Genomic DNA, 17,179 nt, shown 5'->3' with positions numbered 1-17,179 from the left:
ATTCAATCTTGTCTATTGATTATTCGTCACGTGCTCTGCCTGCTCTCGTTGTAACGGCGTGAGCTCTGATTGATCCCTTACTCTATCATGCCTTTATACCCTTTCTAGTTTTGTCCCACCTGGGATATTACCTACCATGACTTTATACAGAGGTTCCTCCATGCACATGGCATTAACAACTCCTGAAAAGTAAGGGGACATCAATTCAATCTTGTCTATTGAACACGGGCGTGCTGTCCCATCCATTAAAACAGACACGGTATTTACCCGTTAATTGGGAGTTAGCCACAATTGCTTGTTTTACCACGATTCCACTGCATCCAGTATCCCCGAGCATCCTTACAAGTGTAGTAAGTTGCAGGAGGCTTTGGACGACGGGGTTGGAGGCACACTTATTTATTAATACCAACTTGTATACAGTAACGAGAGTACACAGCACTTGAAGGGGTATCGTCCCCTTCACTCGTCTAACAGGGAGACACCACGTCTAACCCCGCTAACCTACGCCCGAGTCCTCCACTATGGAGCTAGGGGAGGCTACCTATCCCAGCCCTGGTCAAGCTGGGATCCCGGCACCCTGAGTCTCCAGACCGGCTCTTATAAGAACGTCAGTCTGGGCTCGCGGGGCCACGCCACCGGCTTGCCCTGGTCGGTCCTGACAAGGACAGCGAGCCAGGGGAGCTCCGGGGCCTATTCTAGCTGGTCTTCACTCTTCGCTGGTTAAAGCTAACACTCGACCTCGAGCCTTCCGGCTCACCACCTTTTATAGCACTCGGCCCCCGGGAGGGGCCCATGGGGGATGCAGGTGCAGACGTCGGTGTGAGCACCTCCTCTGTGTACGGCCCTAACCACGCCCCTTGTGTTTGTTACCCATCCGTGCCCATACATCTTTACAATTACACCTCTACATCACCCCCCCCCCCCTGTACAGCCCGCAGCCGTCCCCGGCTGCAACAAAATCACAATAAAGGTGCATCCCCCCCTCAAAACCGTGTGTGCCTCGCGTAATTTTAACAAGAACAACAACAACAACAACAGGAACAGAAAAATAACCCGACGCACCCCCTCTGAATAAATACCACATTCCGTAAAACCAACATATATACACGCACCCCGGACGCCCCCCCCCCCCCACCTTCCGCAAGGGCCCTCCAACGGCTGACCTCACAAAAGTCTGCGCGTTTTGGCGCGCGTTCTCGCGGCGGGCCCGTCACAAGGGCCCGCCCTGGCTCGCCCAGTGGCGGGTGTCGACAGTCCGGGTGGGAGAGTGTCTGGCTTCGCTGCTGAGTGACCCCCGACCCCCCCCGGGAGGGGTTGGCGGTCGTGGACACATCACTCCTGGTGCACCTGGAGATGGAACAGTCGGTGTCAGGTTAGGCGAAAGTAGCGAAGCCGGGGAGTCGGCGGACCCCTCACACGTTTGGCCATGCGTGTGTGTGTGAGGAATACGGGGCGGCGCAATGAACGGTTTCAACCTGGAGGGGTGCACGTACCACCGACGCTTCCCCCACTTGATGCATACACATTGCGGCCGCAAGACCTGTATGACCTCCATGGGCCCCCGCCACGGCCGCACCAGCTTCGACGAGGTCGCCAGTGGCACCTGGGGACAGTGCAACCATGCTCTGTCTCCCGGTTTCCATTGGAACACATGTGCCCGCCCCAGCCTAAGCCTCTCATTCGCCTTTTGGCGGAATTCCGAATTTTGTTAATTTCCCGATGTTAAATTTAACGTGGTCGGACAATTTAGAATTCGCCTGAGGCGCCGAGAGCTTCAGCTGAGTCGTCACAGGTGGGTTAGCCTCGCGGCCATATATTAAGAAGAAAGGTGAAAATCCGGTGGCCGCATGGGGAGCCATCCTGTAGGCTTGCAACACACCCACAATGTGAAGGTCCCAATCGGTCTGGGATTCCGATACCTGCTGGGACAGCATGGACGTGATAGTCCGATGCAGCAGTTCCACCATCCCGTCAGTTTGTGGGTGATATGGGGAGGTCCGAATTTTCTCCGTACCCAAGAGGTTGCACACCTCGCGGAGGAGTTTCCCCGAATTTTTTTTACCCTGGTCAGTCAGCAGCCGTTCCGGAGCACCCTTGTCGAGGACGTAGCCCTGGACAAAGGCCTCCGCGACGGCTGCTGCCGACTGGTTGGCCAGGGGCCAGGCCATGGGCCATCTCGTGAAGTATTCGACCCCTGTCAATAAGTACCTATTTCCCCTGGGTGTAGCGGGAAATGGCCCGAGAATATCCAGAGCAACGAGCTCGTTAATCCAGGAAACCTCTATCGACTGCAACGGAGGGTTGGACCCCCTCGCTGGTGGCTTCCGCTGCGCGCATTGAGTGCACGACCCCAGGAGATCCCCCACGTCCCTTGCCATGCCCGGCCAGAAGAAATCGAGCTGGAGCATGGCAAGGGTCTTGTGAGTCCCCAAGTGCAGGAGCCGCTCATGCGTAGCCCACACCACTTTACCCCTCAATGCTGCAGGCACCACCAGCCGTTGGCGGCGGGATTTCCCGTCCCAGTGCATTAAAAGCCCCTGGAACAACCCCCACGAGTCAACGTTCGCCGCCCCCTGACCAACCCCCCCGATGCGACGGCGCAGAGCGAGGAGGGAGGTGTCCTCCATTTGGAGGCGTCCCCACTCCGCAACGGACAACCCCAGCAAGGAATCCCTCCCTTCTTGCTCGATAGGACCCGAAGTTGAAGGCGCATCGGCGGCAGCCACAAGGACCGAATCCGTGGTCATGTTTGGAGGCCTACAACGCCCCGAACCCAAGAGGCAAGCGCACTCTGAAGTGGGCGGCAACCGCAACAGAGCATCAGCGTTCGTGTGGCGGACGCCCTTACGATATGTGGTGACAAAGTCGTAGTCTTGGAGAATCTCCAACCATCGAGACAACTGTCCCGATGGTTGTTGAATCCGCAAGGCGTACTGCAGCGCCGCATGATCTGTACGGACGGTGAAACGCCGACCGTACAGATACGGGCGGTACTGCTGAATGAAATAAACGATCGCCAATAGTTCACGACGGGTAACGCAGTACCGTTGTTCCGCCGGAGACAACACCCGACTACCGTAAGCCACCACATGCTCTACGCCACCAATGAGCTGTGACAGCATGCCCCCAATGCCCGTGTTACTTGCGTCTGTATCGAGCAAGAAGGGTTGTGAGAAATCGGGATAATTCAACGGCGGAGCCCCCACCAGGGCATCCCGGAGGGAGGGAAAAGCAGCCTCCTCCTCCGGTCCCCAACGAAACCTGACTCCCTTGGACGTCAAGGCATGCAAGGGTTTCGCGATCGTAGCGAAGTCAGCCACAAACCGTCGGTAGTACGACGCGAACCCAATGAAACTCCTGACCTCCCCCACCGAGGTGGGAGTCGGCCAGGAGCTGACGCATTTCGTTTTGGCGGGATCAGTGGATATCCCCGAGCGTCCAACAATATGACCCAAATACCGCACCGATTCGCGGAGCAAATGGCTCTTCTGTGGTTTAAATTTCAAATTGGCAGCCCGCATTTTGAGAAAAACAGCACGCAACCTCTGGAGGTGTTCATCGAATGTTTTGCTAAAGACGATGACATCGTCCAAGTAAATTAAACACGAATCCCATTGCAAGCCCGCCAAGACCAGTTCCATTAACCACTGAAAAGTTGCCGGCGCGGAATGTAAGCCCATCGGCAAGCGGTTAAATTGGAAAAGGCCGTGCGGTGTACGGAAAGCAGTCTTAGGTTTAGATTCGTCATCCAGAGGAAGCTGCCAGAATCCAGAAAGTAAATCCAGGGTGGAAAAGAATCGCGCCCCCGCCAAGGCATCAAGCGACTCATTCATTCGAGGAAGCGGGTACGCGTCGGCTACTGAAATTTTGTTCAACCGCCGAAAGTCGACACAAAACCGCAGTGAGCCATCGTGTTTTTTCACCAAAACGATCGGTGCGCCCCACGGGCTGTTGGAAGAGGATATGATATCGGCGGCTAGCATGTCGTCAACGGCCGATTTGACATGATCCTTTTCGGCGGGACTCAACCGAAAGGGATTTTGGCGGATTGGCGCGCTGTCACCCGTGTCAATGTGGTGTCGCAGCAATTTAGTACAACCAATATCAAATTTGTGCTGACTAAAAACGTCGGCAAACTCTTTCAGGAGAACTCGCAGCCTCTCACGCTGTGAGTCGGACAGGTCCACTGATCCCGTGCAAAGCGCATCCAGCCATCCGTCATCACAGTCCGAATGCGGTCGCGATGGAGGATCGGTGGTCACCTGACCCACGAGCGGTTCCTCATAGGGTGCCGGCGTTGCGTGTGCAAGCACGGTCCCTTGAGGAACCACGGCCGTTCGTGATCCCACATTAAGGACTGCAGTGAAGGGGTCCCCATCCCCTTTCACCATGGTCTGAGCCGCAAGCAAATTGGGTCCATTGACCCCGGCTCGAGATGGTCCCAACAAGACCCCCCAATCCGCAACCCCCTCAGCAAACGGCCGACGCAACCTAAGGGGGACGAGCATCTGAGCTCCCGGGGGTACGCGAACAGATCTCGCCATGAGCGCCTGCACGGTCGCAAATGCCCGACGCTCCATGGCGGGGGAAGACAAAAATGTTACACGTCGGCCTGACGGGAGTTCGATGCACCCCTGGTCGATCAATATACGGATAGGCATTTTGGCCAAGAAATCCATCCCCAACAGGCACAGAACCGCCAGCGAGGAGGAAACCAATACAGGCCCGGATAATTTTATGTCCCCAATGCAAATTTTGGCGCGGATCTGCCCAATGATGCCCAGCGAGCCCCCGTTAGCAGCATAGCATGGCACGTCAACGGGGAGCAAAGGACGGCTTTGAACGGGAAGGATGTTATAAATCAAATCAGATATAATGGTCGCCGATGCTCCTGTGTCAATTAAAATCCGCACCTCAACCCCAACAATGTGACCGACCACGACCGACGACTCCGTCGACGCTGCAACGACACGATAAGCGAGCTCCGACCACTGGGCCGGTTGGAGCGCTCGCCGCATTTCAGAACATTCTGACGCAACGCCCGGCGATTTTCGAGCCCTGTTTGTTTCAGCGAGTGAGTGTGTGTCAGATGTGTGCACGGGCCAAACGTGTGAGGTGCCACGACTCGCCGTATTTGTCTGCTGGAGCTTGGGTGGAGGCGGCGCGGCGTCCTGACGAGGTGTCGCCCCGCACTGACGAGGAGCCCGGCATCCTGAAGCCACGTGGCCTTGAAGGCCACAGTTGTAGCAGCATGTGAGCGCCGCAGATGGCCTGGGCTGCTCCTGGCGGCTCGGTCCATTCCGAGCCTGTGGTCCCGCAGATCTCCATTCCCCCCGCCGCTCCACATCGCAGACCTCCTCCGATGGGAGGGTGGGAGCCGCCATGGCATGGCCGGCCACCCCCTTGGCGGCCTTGCGATGCAGGGACCGCAAGCCCCCGTGGATGTGGCGCGCGACCAGCAAGGAAGACATCTCTGTGTCGTCTTGAGCCAAGACGGCGACGTCCAGCTCGTCCGCGAGTAGCAACAGCTTTTCTGCCACCATAGCGTCCACTCCCTCCTCGTCCATCCGCGGAAAAGCTGCCTTCGCCAGGGCCAGGAGAGCCGTCCAGAAAGCCAAAGGCGATTCGTTGGCGCCCCGATGGCGATCGTGGAACAGCTGTCTGCAGTCCGAAGGCGGGCCGTAGACAGCAGACAGCAGCTGCAGCGCCAAGTGCAGCGTGGCCCGCTTTTCCTTAGGCGCCGAGGTGAGGGTAGCCAGGGTGTCGTTGTCCAGCATCGCCGGCAGCGCGCGTAGTGCTTCGCCGTCCGTCCAGTTCGCCATCTCCTGATGAGCGAGGAACCGTCTCTTGAAGCCACCCCAGTCCCCGTCCACGCCCACGAACTCTTTGAGAGGCGGCAGTCGCTGCTGTAACGCGACGTCCGTGGTTGTGGATCGTGCTCCGTCGTTCTCGGCACTCGGTACAGTGGGGGCGGGCTGCGCGTATGGCATCGCCGGTCGCTCCAGTGTCGACGCGCTGGCCGGTGTTGATGATGTCATGGCTTGTGCTTGGCCCTCGGCGGTCACCTGACGCGGGCCGGCCCCGCCCTCTGCTCCCACTGTAGCGATGGCAGGAAATTTGACTGCGAGCCGCGTGGGGGTGGCGGGAAATGGCGCTGCGCGTCGACTGCCATCGTCGTCCCGCGCAGCCTCTCCAGCCCCCAGCCGCGTGATCTCCTCGAACGCGGCGGCCGCAGTGTAGATCAGCTCTGCCAGGCGGGAGTGAGCCAGCCGAAGTCCCTCGGCCGACGCACCACACCCTTCCTGTCGTAGCGGCGCGGGTGTACTCGGCCCCGGCTGCTCGGATCGGACCTCGGCCATCTCTGGTGCCGAGCCGGCCGAGGTGTCCTCCATCGCCGACTCCCTGGTACGTGTCGTCCCTCGTGTGTCCATTGGTGAACGATCACTTCTGACACCAGATGTAGTAAGTTGCAGGAGGCTTTGGACGACGGGGTTGGAGGCACACTTATTTATTAATACCAACTTGTATACAGTAACGGGAGTACACAGCACTTGAAGGGGTATCGTCCCCTTCACTCGTCTAACAGGGAGACACCACGTCTAACCCCGCTAACCTACGCCCGAGTCCTCCACTATGGAGCTAGGGGAGGCTACCTATCCCAGCCCTGGTCAAGCTGGGATCCCGGCACCCTGAGTCTCCAGACCGGCTCTTATAAGAACGTCAGTCTGGGCTCGCGGGGCCACACCACCGGCTTGCCCTGGTCGGTCCTGACAAGGACAGCGAGCCAGGGGAGCTCCGGGGCCTATTCTAGCTGGTCTTCACTCTTCGCTGGTTAAAGCTAACACTCGACCTCGAGCCCTCCGGCTCACCACCTTTTATAGCACTCGGCCCCCGGGAGGGGCCCGTGCGGGATGCAGGTGCAGACGTCGGTGTGAGCACCTCCTCTGTGTACGGCCCTAACCACGCCCCTTGTGTTTGTTACCCATCCGTGCCCATACATCTTTACAATTACACATCTACACATGTGTAATAACAGCCATAGAGGGTTCACGTGGGGATTGGCTTGCCGGTCCTGCTTTGTCTAGGTCCCTGTGGGCTATTCATTATTCCTGGTTGCACTGGGTTTTCGGAAAATCTTGCCCATATACCCAAAACTGGAATTTTTCCACAATCTCTTAAGACTACCCATTGATGTATCCCATCAACAGTTTGGCATGCATCGATCTTGTGAGCTTTTGTCCTGGGTGTGACAGCCTTGGTTGACCCAGGACTAATTTTCCTCTCAGTCTGTCTCCCAGTTATTTTTTGGTTTGGCTAACAATTGAGAGAGATATATTTTCACATTTTACCCCTATGTGAAGGACCTTATGATCAGAGTATAATTAAGTCCCAGACTCCAGTAGAAACCGATGTACAGTGAGGGCAAAAAGTATTTGATCCCCTGCTGATTTTGTACGTTTGCCCACTGACAAAGAAATGATCAGTCTATAATTTTAATGGTAGGTATAATTGAACAGTGAGATACAGAATAACAACAACAAAATCCGGAAAAACGCATGTCAAAAATGTTATAAATTGATTTGCATTTTAATGAGGGAAATAAGTATTTGACCCCTCTGCAAAACATGACTTAGTATTTGGGGGCAAAACCCTTGTTGGCAATTACAGAGGTCAGACGTTTCTTGTAGTTGGCCATCAGGTTTGCACACATCTCAGGAAGGATTTTGTCCCTCTCCTCTTTGCAGCTCTTCTCCAAGTCATTAAGGTTTCGAGGCTGACGTTTGGCAACTTGAACCTTCAGCTCCCGCCACATATTTTCTATGGGATTAAGGTCTGGAGACTGGCTAGGCCACTCCAGGACCTTAATGTGCTTCTTCTTGAGCCACTCCTTTGTTGCCTTGGCCGTGTGTTTTGGGTCATTGTCATGCTGGAATACCCATCCATGACCCATTTTCAATGCCCTGGCTGAGGGAAGGAGGTTCTCACCTAAGATTTGACGGTACATGGCCCCGTCCATCGTCCCTTTGATGCGGTGAAGTTGTCCTGTCCCCTTATCAGAAAAACACCCCCAAAGCATAATGTGTCCACTTCCATGTTTGACGGTGGGGATGGTGTTCTTGGGGTCATAGGCAGCATTCCTCCTCCAAACACGGCGAGTTGAGTTGATGCCAAAGAGCTCCATTTTAGTCTCATCTGACCACAACATTTTCACCCAGTTGTCCTCTGAATCATTCAGATGTTCATTGGCAAACTTCAAACGGGCATGTATATGTAATAAACCTTCTCGAGACGGCTCTTGGAATCAGTTTTTTATTTTTCACTTCCACAGTTACACGCACTCCCCGTTGCTGACAGGCAACGGGAAGCGGGCAGACAACCAGCTCAGTCACACACGCACGTGGCACTCAGAGCCCCGTACGCGCGTGGCTCCTGCTCTCTTCGTTCCCAGGTTTGCTCCCGACTCCCTCGTCTATCTCCCTCTTCATCCCTCGGTCACGTGATACTCCCCAGCCAATCCTCCGTAGTCCGCCCAGCCCGTTCCAGATCATTCCCCGTCAATCCAGGGACCACGCCTCTGATCCGGCTTCCCATTAGCTGAGGCTCAACTTGGCCAAGCCAATGACCCTAGCTAACATGCCGTGATCACGCCGAGGCCATGCTCCCTGGCTCTCCCCTTATTGGCTACAAAGCGAGACCGGCAAGCCAATCGCCACGTGAGCCATACATGGCTCTTATTACATATATGTGCTTTCTTGAGCAGGGGGACCTTGCAGGCACTGCAGGATTTCAGTCCTTCACGGCGTAGTGTGTTACCAACTGTTTTCTTGGTGACTATGGTCCCAGCTGCCTTGAGATCATTGACAAGATCATCCCGTGTAGTTCTGGGCTGATTCCTCACCGTTCTCATGATCATTGCAACTCCACGAGGTGAGATCTTGCATGGAGCCCCAGGCCGAGGGAGATTTGACAATTCTTTTGTGTTTCTTCCATTTGCGAATAATCGCACCAACTGTTGTCACCTTCTCACCGAGCTGCTTGGCGATGGTCTTGTAGCCCATTCCAGCCTTGTGTAGGTCTACAATCTTGTCCCTGACATCCTTGGAGAGTTCTTTGGTCTTGGCCATGGTGGAGAGTTTGGAATCTGATTGATTGATTGCTTCTGTGAACAGATGTCTTTTATACAGGTAACAAGCTCTATGAAAGACACCTGGAGCCAGAAATCTTTCTGATTGATAGGGGCTCAAATACTTATTTCCTTCATTAAAATGCAAATCAATTTATAACATTGTTGACATGCGTTTTTCTGGATGTTGTTGTTGTTGTTATTCTGTCTATCACTGTTGAAATAAACCTACCATTAAAATTATAGACTGATAATTTTTGTCAGTGGGCAAACGCACAAAATCAGCAGGGGATCAAATACTTTTTTCCCTCACTGTAGATATTCGACTCCTCGAGAACTAACGTTGGGTGGTTTACCTTGAAAGTGTCCATCAAACAAATCAGCAACTCTAACACGTCACTTTGAACATCTGGAAATACCAGGGTCAGATGCGACTTCTGGACAAAAAGGTGTTTCTTTTAGGCAACAATTTTGAGAGCTAGCTGCAAGCCACTCTGGTGATCAGGGCAAGAAACATCCTGGTCATTCTAGCACACATGGACTCCATCACGGAGATGGTTCCCTTGACAAAACTTCACATGAGTCCACTTCAGTGGGCTCTACTATGTAAATGGGACCCATTTCATGGCATTCTCGATCAATGTCTAACTGGGTCCAATAGACATGAATTCTCATTTGCTGTGACAATATAATAGCTGTAGTAATCGCAAAGATTCTTCCAAGTTTCGCTCTCTAATGATAGAGGCTATGGACCCCTGTGTCAGGCAAGATACATTTTTTTCAGATGCCACGCGTTTTCGGTTGACTACATTTAATGGATGACGTTCAAGAACCTTGGTGTTTCAGGGCAGGTGCAGAACCTCATTTTGATGTCAAGCAGAGCCTCCACGGACAAAGTTTATGCCAGCCACTGGAGGGAGTTCTCCTGCTGGTGCATCAAGGCTAGTTAAGACCCACTGTTCTGTGGCATACGAGCTATTGCCAATCATTTCTAGGTAGTGTTTGAGAGTGGAAGCGTCCATAAAACTATGCCTTTCAGATATTTTTGCCATTTACACACACTTCCACGGAGTCCAGGTGGGTTCCTTGGTGGTGATGTCCAGGCTCCTGAGAGCCATGTCTCTGGAGAGGCATGATAGGCTAGCATCGGTTGCTCCTTGCCAGCCCGCCGGCCTTTGTCTCTATTGGACAGCAGGCCATCGAGAGTCGTAGTAGCTCTTTGTCTTGTATGGGAACTCAGTCAAGGTAAACGCAACCTCGAAAAGCCGAGAAGGAACATCCAGTGGCGTTGGTTACCCATTCCACCAGAGCAGCGGTAATATTTTGTACCAGGGCATCCAATATTCCATTGAATATTATTTGTAAGGTGGCGACTTCAAGGTGGCTAAACACGTTTTTCAGGCATTACAAACTGGACACAATGGTGGTGCTTGTTGCAGAGGTTCTAATCCAGCAGGCCACCCTGGTTAATACAGCGAATGTCTCTCATCATCTCCAATTAAATGTAGCATACACAGCATCATCACACACAACACCCCATGTCGCCATGACCCTATGTTTCCATGTCTTTGTGTCTCAATGTCCCTGTGTCCCTTTATCTCATGTCTATTTTTTACATGTCTGTGTGCCCATGTGTCAGTGTCTCCATATCTCTATGTCCCCGTGTCTTCATGTTTCCTTGCTCTATGCCTCTGTTACTCTATGTCCCCGTGTTTCCCTGTCCCTGTGTCTGAGTCCTTTTTCCCTCATATTATTCTTCCCATGTCTTTATTTCCATACGTCTCTGCGTGCCATGTTTCCACATCCCTTTGTATCCGTGTCTATTTATACGTATCTCCATATACCTGTTCCTCTCTGTCTCCATGTCCATGTGTCACTAGATAGTAAACACGACATTGACCTTAACTCTGGGTCTCTAAATCTTTATGTATCAGTGTCTATTATTCCAGTGTATATCTCTATCCGTGTCCCCATGTCCCTGTGTCGGCATGTATCCGCGTCCCAGTATCTCGGTGTCTCATTTATTGTTCCTGTAACATTGTCCCCGTGTTTTTTGTGTCTCAGCGTCCCTGTATCTCTATGCATCTGTGTCTCTAGGTCTCTGTGACCCAGTCTATCTCTGCGTATCGATTTCCCCACGTCTCTGGGTCTCTGTGTGTCCATGTACCCGTGCCTATGGAGGCACGGGTACATGGACACACAGAGACCCAAAGGACATGGGTCCTTTGGACCCTGTGTCTAGTCTTCACATGCCTCCCGTGTCCCTGTTGCACTGTGTCTATATGTTCCCATGTCTCTGTGTCACTAGGTCACTCAGGACTAAACGCGAGCTAGAATCTAACTCTGGTTCTCTGTATCTGTTCTTCCCGTATCTATGCCTGCGTGTTCCCATGTCCAGGTGGTGAACGCGAGTTGGGAGCTGGCTCAAGCCGCAAACTTCCCTCTCGTCCGACTGTTTGCTGTCTCCTTGAATACATCGCTCCAGCCCCTTGACGACTTCTCATCAGTCTATGCATCTGTGTCTCTAGGTCTCTGTGACCCAGTCTATCTCTGCGTATCGATTTCCCCACGTCTCTGGATCTCTGTGTGTCCATGTACCCGTGCCTATGGAGGCACGGGTACATGGACACACAGAGACCCAAAGGACATGGGTCCTTTGGACCCTGTGTCTAGTCTTCACATGCCTCCCGTGTCCCTGTTGCACTGTGTCTATATGTTCCCATGTCTCTGTGTCACTAGGTCACTCAGGACTAAACGCGAGCTAGAATCTAACTCTGGTTCTCTGTATCTGTTCTTCCCGTATCTATGCCTGCGTGTTCCCATGTCCAGGTGGTGAACGCGAGTTGGGAGCTGGCTCAAGCCGCAAACTTCCCTCTCGTCCGACTGTTTGCTGTCTCCTTGAATACATCGCTCCAGCCCCTTGACGACTTCTCATCAGTCGAACTTTCCTGGAGTCTCCCCACAGCCGGTACGTGTTCAAAATTGATCACCTCTCGGAGTTAGACACAGACAGTCCAGGAATTAGCATATGTGTGGCAAGATTTTAATTTTATTGATATCTGGTACCAGTATTGTATTGAGATTTAATACAGGAAACTGCAGTGAGTATAGCCTTCAGCTGACTAAGAAACATGTCCCTGTTCACTGAGTGGAACAGGCAGTGAACTTGTTCATATCTAAATTATTTGGGTCTTTCGGTCATTTCACGTAAAATAGAAAATAATAGATCACGACGTTTCGATCGCAACACAAGCAATCGTCTTCAGGTGAGAGAGAGAGAGAGACAGTTGCTGAGCCAATGTCTTATTTCGGCCTGAGATGGGTGCATCAAGGTAGGTGGGTGGAGCTGGTTTAACCACAGAGGCTGGGGCAGTGACCTTTGTATTGTGAGAGATTAGCATGAAAATGGCTGGGGCAGTGGCCTTTGTATTTTGAGAGATTAGCCTGTCCTGAGATGGGTGCATCAAGGTAGGTGGGTGAAGCTAGAGATGGTCCAATCAAAGAAGCTGGGGTAGTGGACACCCAGCCTGTCAATACAAAGACATCCAACCGAGTAATGAAACTCAGAGAGCCAGTTAACATCGATAGATAGGATGGAAACATCATAGCAAGTTAATACTTTACCTAGTTAATCACGTCCTTCCAATTATTGCTCAATTTGTACCCATCTTCTCGGTTGAAGTTGTGTCTATGTTTATATATCTGGATAGCTTCATGAACAAATCTTTGATGATAGCCAGTGGGTTTGCAGAGTTCCTTCGTCTTAAAAAAATCAATATTGTGTGAGCCCACAGCGTTAAAACTATGATCAGCCACGGCTGAGGTATTGGTCCTACTGTGTTTCAAATCCGCCTTGTCTTCACGAACACGGTCCGGGACATGTCGCTTAGTTTCCCCTATGTAACTACTGCCGCAGACACAACTCAGTTTGGAGACACGCAAATATTGCATGTCAGGGATCACATCCTTAACAGATGGGATCAGATCACGAATTTTATTTAGTGACCCCTGCTATGTATGGAAAGGTGATGGTTTTGATTGGGTCTTCAGATGTTTTTTTCCCCCACGGTTGGGGTGACAGCTTTGTGAATTGTGCGGTCTGAATATCCATTAATCTTGAGGGCTTGGTATACGTGCTCCAGATCACTGGCTAGGTGGTGCTGGTCGGAGGTGCAACGGGCCCTGTGGTGTAGAGATTTGATGAGATAATTCTTCTTGGCTGGATGGTGGAAGGAGTCAGGTTTTAGATAGACATCCATGTGGGTGGCTTTCCTGTAGACAGTGTCCCAGTGACACATCTGGTCTTTTTCGATTAAAAGATCCAAGAAGGCTAACTTGTCATCCTTTTCTACTTACATGGTGAATTTGATGTCTGGGTGTATGGAATTTATGTGCTTGAAGAATTGGTTCAGTGCTAGCAGGCCATGTGGCCAGATGACGAATGTGTCATCTATGTATCTATTTCACAAGGAAGGACGTAGCGTGGATGCCTGGATGGCATCTGTCTCAAATTTTTCCATGAAGATATTGGTGACCACTGGCAATAAGGGATAACCCATTGTGGTACCTTAATCTTGTTTGTGGAATGTACCATTCCAGGTAAAGTAAGTGTTGGTAAGACAGTGTCTCACCAGGGTTCGTACATCAGCATTCAGTCCTTGTTGGACCAAATCTTCAATGATTGCAATAGTGTCAGACACAGGAACTTTGGTGAAAAGAGAGACCATATCGAAGCAAATCACCTGGAGATAATGAGATTTCTTTAATAAGAGAAACCAAATGAGCTGAATTAAGTACAGCTGAGGTGGTCTTGCCAGTGAATGGAAGCAAGGTCTCAGACAGAAATTGGGCCAGTGTGTAGGTGTGTGAGTTAATGATGAGATGATAGGACGGAGTGGTGTACCTTCTTTATGGATTTTTGGTAAGCCATTAAATCTGGGTGGTCTAGCAGCGGAGGATTTTAGAGAGAGCCGCTTGGTTGGTTCGATTAGAGATGTCGAATCAGTGATGATATTGTTGGTTTTCGCAACCAGGTGGTTTATAGAATCTCTATTGATTTTGGTATATCTCTCTCACCTGAAGACGATTGCTTGAGTTGCGATCGAAACGTCGTGATCTATTATTTTCTATTTACGTGACTTGACTGAAAGACCCAAAGAATATGAATTCCTGCAGTCACGAAAGCTTTAAATCAAGATTGTTCGTATTTATTAGACCCGTTTTGCCATTTTGTCGATGATAAAAAGGACTTTACCTTTTCTGGCAATAATGCGGGTGTTAAGATGTTAAAACCCATAATAGACACCTATTAAAAGGCACCAAGTCTGTATTAACCACAAATACTTGTAGTAAATCATTGATTATGTATGCATTGTCGTTGAAATAAAATGGCCTAAACCAGAAAAAGCATATTTTATGGCTTTGTCTCACCGGTGCTATAGACTAAAGAATGCCAAAAAGTGATCAGCACAAGGACGATGCAAATGAAAAAGTATTAATAGCTTAGGTTAAGTAGTTATATCTATGGCACCTTTTTTTTGCCAGTGTAGTGACATCGGGAATGTCACTGTATGGTGCTGGCCTGAGAAGGCCACGGCATGCGATGCACTGTCATCGCATACATCCCATAGACGGGTGTAGTACCAACCCTAGCGGGGCTTGGTGTGCGCTGGGATAGCACGGGCACCACGCATAGCGTGTAGTGCGGCCTCCCACAAGCGGGAGTAGGAGAGTGTCAGCCCAGGGGCAGGGTTGCCCCGAGCCAAGGCACTCTGGTTGACCCCGCAGACACGTGATCTGGAGTGTTCACAGAGAGGCCCCCAAGTGGGGGGACTCGGGGTGATCATGTGTCTGGGGAGAGCTCTCGAGAGGAAGCTGGAAGGCTCTAGAAAGTGGGCGGGGCCAAGGGCGGAGCAGCCCCGACCCGTGGCGGATATAAAGCGGGTCTCTGAGAGGGATCGGGGTCGCTGCATTCTACAAGGTGAAGCTCTACGTCTACAAACTGGAAGCTCTACGAGACATCAACACGTGGTCGGGACCCGAGTGAAGGCCCGACCCTTCGTATCCATAACTTCTATGTATAGGGTAGTTAGCTGGGTGGTCACCACCCTAGGCTGTATCTTGGTGTTATGTGTTGATGTTACAATAAATGGGTGGCCTCTAAAGAACAACATCTGCGAATCAGTTTGACTCACTACACCAGTATCAAGATGATAAACAAATAAAAGACACCCTTTCTGGCAATAAATTCAGGTGTTAAAATATTTAAACAGCAAATAGACACCTATTACAATGCATCAAGTCTGAATTAACCACAAATGTCACAAGTATGTGTTGTTATGTGTCTTGAACTTCTTTTGCACCATGCATAGCCAATTGTGCTAATTGGAGGTGCCCGAAAGGGTAAAGCATTTTCTTTATTTGGTGTGTGAACGTCTTAACACTTGTATTTATTTCCAGAACGTATTTAATTTTATTTTGTTCATAATGGCAATGAGTCCCACAACTAGGGGAGAACCTGAAGGCACATCCACACGGAGAACATCAATTGTGCAACCAATTCGCTCTCAAAAATGTGCAACTAATTTTCGCTTACACCCAACGTTGGTGGTGAATATTTGAACTGGTCCTGGACCTCCCCTAGATAGACTGACAGTTAAATGAGTACCTGCCGTGCTGTATTAATATCAGCATTAGGCAGATAAAGGCGTAGTCGGGCATGTTGCGAGGCAACCACCTCCTCACGTGCCGTGTCAGCCTAAATAGGAGCCTGCTAATGGCATTTGCTTTACCAGATTGTTAAGAGGTTACACAGATAATCGTTGACCATGTCTGCGTATGTCTACGTCTCTCTGTGTGTCTAGCCCGCCTGGGCATGGGAGAATACACCGTTTTCTCTGCCGTCTGTTGGTTCTTTGGCCGAAACCTACATCGCACTCTGGGTGTCCCTGTGGGGTTGGTGCAATCCTGCTGGGGGGGCACCCCCATCGAATCCTGGTCCTCACCCCGAGCCCTGGCACTCTGCGGACTGAACACACAGCCTCAAAGCAAGTACGTGTAATAGAAAGCGATTGACTTGTATAAAGACACATAGACCCGTATAGGGAGCATATATAATCACAAAGAGTGAATGGGTGATTGTTTATGTATGTATGTTGAACTTATTTTGCATTGTTCGTAGCCAACCGTGCTAATCAGAGGTACCCGGGAAGGACAACAAACTAAACAAAAAAGGCAATTTTAAATAAATTAGTTTTCAATCTAGAAATAAAAGTGCATAGCTCCAGTGGGTTCCTAATATCAGAGGGAAGGGCACTCCAGACAGCAGCAGAAGCAAGTCTGAAAGCATGCGATGCGGTGGCCGTCTGTTTGATGGCTAGCAAAAAAACGCTGGGAGGATGACCAGATTCGCGTGATGGTCTATGCTCCTTCATGAGATCAGCAAGGAATTGTAGTTCAGTTGCGGCAAGCACTTTGTGTGTAATGCGTGCAACCTTATAATGTATTCATTCGGCACCCAGAAGCCAATGCAGCTTGGCGAGCACTAGACGAACATGGTTGGATCTTGCAGTACTCATCATGACACTGGCCAAGGTATTTTGTACACACTGCTGCTTGGTAAAAGTAAATTGCCAGACGTCCCACAGAGTACTGACTTGCAATAAACGAGCCATGTTGATGTTATGCTACATGTAACCGTGTTGGCTATGGCACGACTCATCACAGTCGAATATATCATCGAGCACTGATATGAAAATTTTAGGACCTGACTATATTTTGCATGTGGTGATCAAAAAACATTTCTGATTGAGTGTGGTGCCCAGGCTCTTTAGATGAGTAGAAAACTGAATCTTGGAGTCTGTAACCACCACACCTAATCTCCCACCTCCCACATTTGTTTAACATGAGCCTGAGTGCCAACCGTTAGAACTTCCGATTTTGTACAAAATACACGTGTACCACTCACATGCAATCTTCGAGGTTACCGATGCTCTCCATATCTAACTTGGACTTCACTGTGATATACAATTGTGTATCATCAGCATATTGATGGCA

At 50.8% G+C, this 17,179-nt stretch overlaps 1 protein-coding gene across 1 annotated transcript in view; it reads left to right on the top strand.

Annotated features, from left to right (window-relative positions):
- SIAE (sialic acid acetylesterase) overlaps positions 1-17,179 on the top strand; it is a 51,066-nt gene that overhangs the window by 14,333 nt on the left and 19,554 nt on the right. The window contains exons 5-6 of the mRNA XM_078620212.1: positions 11,954-12,092; positions 15,988-16,174. Of these exons, the coding sequence (XP_078476338.1) occupies positions 11,954-12,092; positions 15,988-16,174 (326 nt within the window). The remainder of the gene's footprint in view (positions 1-11,953; positions 12,093-15,987; positions 16,175-17,179) is intronic.

Source organism: Lampetra planeri, chromosome 70 (genome assembly GCF_965212315.1).
Source record: "Lampetra planeri chromosome 70, kcLamPlan1.2.h2, whole genome shotgun sequence".
Lineage (NCBI taxonomy): Eukaryota > Metazoa > Chordata > Hyperoartia > Petromyzontiformes > Petromyzontidae > Lampetra > Lampetra planeri.
Note: the sequence above shows the minus strand (reverse complement) of the source record. Positions and strands in the feature narration are given on the sequence as shown.